We start from the raw sequence: 5,171 nt of genomic DNA, 5'->3' as shown, positions 1-5,171 counted from the left end.
GGTGTGCTCATTTATATTCACGACATGACCCGAAAATCAGATCTAGAAATTCCTCAAGTGGGCCATAGAACAGGGAAAATATTGCATGGCACGGTCTCCATTAAAAATTTCCAGACTGAGTGTGGGCCCAACGCGTGTTCTATGTACCATCCAATCCATTCGTAAGATGTTCGTATCCTGGATTAATGGAACTCCACCAAATTGGTCCATCCATAAATTTAGGTGGTCCACACCACGTGATTTTAAATGTCTTAGGTATGATTTTACATGGTGGGACTCACATGAGTTTTAGATCGGCCTGTTGCTTTAAATACCAAAAGGACACGAGGGAGCAGACATGATGGACGTAGTGGATGTGCTGGACACATCACTGTGGGGACCAAACACAACGTTGTATAATGAGCTTATTCTACCAACACTGCAAAGAAACTGGTGTCTTTACGTGTTTCACGGACGGAGTGTCCAAGACGCGGATTGGGTGCTACCCGACAAGGACTACGCACGAGGCGGCCGGTCCTGGCAGGGGCTCTCTGGAGGCCACTGTGATATGTCTTTTATCCGTGCCGTCCATTCATTTAGAAATATCTAGGGATGCAGATTAAAGACTCAAGTAAACCACCCCACAGGAAATAATGAGGATTGAATGCGTGCCATTGAAGACTTTTTAGCGGCCACAGAAGCTTTAGATCATCTGATATTTATGTTTTCCATTCATATATGTTTACGTGGCTTTATGAAAAGGTTGGATATCAAATAAACATCTCGGTGCGCCCTAGGAAGGTTTCAACGGTGGACGTCATTGTCACTACTGCTTCGTATGGTGTGGTCCACTTGATCCTTCAATCTGCCTCCTTTTTTGGGATTATATACTAAAATCATTTGTAAAAATGGATGAACGGCGTTGATAAAAATACATACATCACAGTGGCCCCAACAGCGCTCCCGCCAGAACCGTCCGTCTCTAGCTACGTCATAGTAGGGGTAGCACCCCATCAGCTTCCGTGTTTCCGTTGATGGAGGAGGAATTACAGGATCCTCGATCGAGTATCTCACATTATATTTAGGTTTTCAATTCTATTAAATAGGGTCCACTTTTCTTTAATCCAGACCTTTTATCTGTTGTGTACCATCATGGATGGACCATGCCGCATAAATATCCACAAGACCATGCCTCTGCTGTATTTTTACTCCGAACCGTCTATTTGTAGGACACAAGGTGAAGGATTTAGATTGTCCTATCAAAGAGATTTTAGGGTCATAGTCCATCCATTTTGTGGCCTAAAATACCAACAGTCTTGATTACTACATCATGGTCCCCACTAATGAGAAGTGAAAACCCAAGGATACTATAAGATATGTGTGACTCAATTCCTCCAATCTCCCAACTATAACTATGTCTTATACAACGGGTGTAACTTGTAAGTAAAAACCTTCCCTTTGTTCACTTCCATTGGTTCCATTGTGCTACTCCGGTCTTGTTGATACTTGATACACTATATCTTGGCATGTTGCATGATCATGTGGCTGGTCATGGAGAAGGAACAAATGATGATGATGATGTTAGGGACATCCACGCCGTGACCCCGCCACCACCACCCCGGCCTCCGCCGCCTCCGCCACCGATGTCCGTTCTATCCAGGAGAAGAGAGGCCTGGGAGACTAGTAGCCACTTATCATCAAATCTGTCTACAACCGCTGGATTTTCGATTGGGGATTCCACTGCGATGAGTAGAGAATTTGGTGCAATGGTACTAGCTGGGCCGGTGACAGAGAACGGTAGCGATGAGTCCAATCTGGCGAGGATCGGGGAGGAGCCGGAGGAAATGAATCCGCTCGCGATCGTCCCGGACACCCCACAAGTGGACCACATCCCATCAACGGGCCATCTGAGTGGGCCATCGACGAACAACAGCATGGAGGAGGTGTCGATGCATAGTGTGAAGAAGGAGGAGATTGAATCGAAGATCATGGCTTGGCAGACGGCTAAGATCTCTAAGGTGAACAATAAGTTCAGAAGGGAGGATTCCATCATCAACGGTTGGGAGAGCGAAGAGGTCCAGAAAGCGTCTAGTTGGATGAAGAAAGTTGAGGTATGTATGTTCAATGTCCATCTATACACGTATCTTTATTTAATAACATCTACAAAGGTATGTTTGGGTGTCCCCCAATTCTCATATCTTAGATCGAAGACTCGGTGATTAGGACGGACTTGTTCCGTCCTAAATCGAGTTGGGACTCAGACAAGTTGGGGCCTTAGGGCCAGAGCTTGATCATGGTATTGATGATGTATTTATTAGTCATCTGTACACGTATAGGAATGTTCACATGGTATATATGGGGCCCACCTCATGTGTGCATGCAGCCAACCCGTGGAACAGGTGTGCCCCACCATGAAGATGACCTGAGGAAAAGTCAGGCCAATCTGACAATCAGGTGGGTCCCATGGTAGAAAATAACGGACAATCATTAAAAACCAGGTATGGCCCTTTGATTATTGGATTGTTTTGATTTTCGAAATGGTTTTAAGACTCAGACGAGTGTTGTGACACTCACTTGAGTCAACTCAGACTTGGTCGAGCCTAATCTAGTTTGGCATTGCAATTCACTGAACCAATGGATGACTTGGACAACTCAGCTCCTAACTCGTGGTAGCCTTTTAGGACAATATGGACGAGTCTGGCTGAGTCACCATGAGTGACTCATCCAGCCAAGAATCTGTTCATTGTACTTGGCAGGTGGGGCACATAGTTCTATATTATTCGGCTGTGGGGTTATATCTCAATAATACAAACCAACCATTCAATTTGTGTCTTATAGATATTGATAAACAGTTAAAAATACAAAAAGAAAGACTAATATACATTCAACTGAAAAGGGTCCTACTATAGGTCACTGGATTGTTTCAGTTTGAAAACATTTTTTGGCATGCTTCATCCAAGATATGAATAAACAGGACCAATGGTTTGGATTAACGAATCATGGGCCCATCTATCGAAGTTTAAATAGGAGGCTACTCAGCTCTACTTAGCTGAATCACCCCCAACTCATCTAGCATGACCTGACTGGACATCCAAGATACAAATCAACAGACCAATTATTTGGATTAATGAACCATGGGCCCCATCTATAGAAGTTTAAATAAGGGGTGACTCGGCTGCACTTAGCTGAGTCACCCCCAACACATCTACCATGACTTGACTCGTCATCCAAGATACAAATCAACATACCAATGGTTTGGATTAATGAATCATGGGCCCATCGAAAGGGGTGACTCAGCTACACTTAGCTAAGTCAACCCCCAACTCATCTATCATGACCGGACTCGACATCCAAGATATAAATCAACAGACCAATGGTTTGGATTAACGAAAATCATGGGTCCCATCTATAGAAGTTTAAATAAGGGGTGACCCAACACATCTACCATGACCTAACTCGACATCCAAGATACAAATCAACATACCAATGGTTTGGATTAACCAATCATGGGCCCATCTATAGAAGTTTGAATAGGGGTTGACTCAGCTCCACTTAGATGAGTTACCTCCAACACATCAACCATGACTTGACTCGACATTCAAGATACAAATCAACAGACCAATGGTTTGGATTAATGAATATGGGGCCCATCTATAGAAGTTTAAATAGGGGTGACTCAGCTCCGCTTAGATGAGTCACCCCCAAATTGTCTAGCACGACGTGAGTCATTTGGATGCCTGAAACTTTTTAAGTTGTACATAAATGTACTTCAAAGTGAATTTTAATTGTAAGTAACTTACAGGTAAGTAAAATTACTTTTTTTATAGGATTACAAATGCACATTTGTAACTTGTATTGGTAAAATTTCTTGTTCAAACACTATATGTGAGTTATGTTTATATCTTTTGTAACTTAAAAAACTTACAGCATCCAAATGATCCATAAATGACAATCTATAACACTGTTTCACTTTGTGTAGAGGAAGCTGGATGAAAAGAGAGCCAAAGCCCAAGAGAAAATGCAAAATAAGGTGGCGAAAGCTCACCAGAAGGCTGAGGAGAAGAGGGCATCTGCGGAGTCTAAGAGAGGAATGCAAGTGGCTAAGATCCTTGAACTAGCAAATGTGATGAGGGTTGTGGGCAGAGATCCATCCAAACGCTCCTTCTTCTAACCACCTAACCATGCTCACCCCCTTGGGTGCAATACTTCACCTTTGGACTTCTGAAGTGTGGCACACCATGTAAATGTGTTTTGGATTGTGTTGTAGGTGGATGATTTTGAACACTTAGATGGGCTTGTTTAGCTTGCTTACAGTATTTAATTGGATGGCTTATTATTATTATTTTTGTTGTGGTTGGACCCGTGACCACAGATTGCAAAATGGGCATCGCACCCAGTTGAGCAATGGGTTCAATCCGTTTGAATAGATTAGGCTGTGTTTTCTTTGGACTTCTCTTTTTTGCATTGGAGTCCCAGCTCCCAACTTTGACTCATGGGGCTGTTTTTTCGGGGATAGAACTGGTCTTCATCCTCGCGTGTTCGGTAGTTTTGGTTGATTTTGTGTTGTGGGAGTATGGTTTATGTCCCCTCCCTTTAGTTGTACATTTCTGTTTATTTAATAAATTTTAGTTGGTGCTCCTGGAAGAAGATTAGCCAATTTTCAGATGAAATCTTTAGTTGAATTGCTGTATTTAGTTCAATTGAATGGATATGTAAAGTTATATGATTGCAATTTTGTTGTATGATTTGGCATAATCTCCAAATTCACATGATGGCATGTTGGGGTTGTCTCCTGAAAAACTAATGCTATGTCTCATCTCAACCTTGATTGTATGCATGTCCATCTATTGGCTTAATTAATGTGTGTGGAATATGTTTATTTATATAGGTTTGAGAGGGCTTCTTCTTATTATCTTTGAGTACTTCAGATTAGACGTAACGGCCTTTGGCTAAAGGAGAGTTGTGTTCTATAAATCTAAGTGCCCTAGTTATGACCATGTAGGCTCTAAGAGAAACCTGTAGCATTTAAGAAATTGATTGTCTTGTGTAAGAGGACTCATTTGATTTCTGGATGGCCAATTTCTCGTTTGACATGGTATCAGTATGCCTTAGCCCTACCCTTAATGAATGTGTGAGTTTCCATGGATGGTATCTTGGTGAAACCTTTAATCACTTACATTGGCATGAATGTT

General features: G+C 42.3%; 1 protein-coding gene across 1 annotated transcript; it reads left to right on the top strand.

Moving 5' to 3' along the window:
- The first annotated feature begins 1,360 nt into the window (after positions 1-1,360).
- LOC131222550 (remorin 4.1-like) lies at positions 1,361-4,626 on the top strand. Its single transcript, XM_058217672.1, has 2 exons — positions 1,361-2,090; positions 3,959-4,626. The coding sequence occupies exons 1-2, from the start codon at positions 1,506-1,508 to the stop codon at positions 4,148-4,150; spliced, it is 777 nt and encodes a 258-aa protein (XP_058073655.1). The 5' UTR covers positions 1,361-1,505; the 3' UTR covers positions 4,151-4,626.
- Positions 4,627-5,171: the final 545 nt, after the last annotated feature.

Source organism: Magnolia sinica, chromosome 13, assembly GCF_029962835.1.
Source record: "Magnolia sinica isolate HGM2019 chromosome 13, MsV1, whole genome shotgun sequence".
Lineage (NCBI taxonomy): Eukaryota > Viridiplantae > Streptophyta > Magnoliopsida > Magnoliales > Magnoliaceae > Magnolia > Magnolia sinica.
Note: the sequence above shows the minus strand (reverse complement) of the source record. Positions and strands in the feature narration are given on the sequence as shown.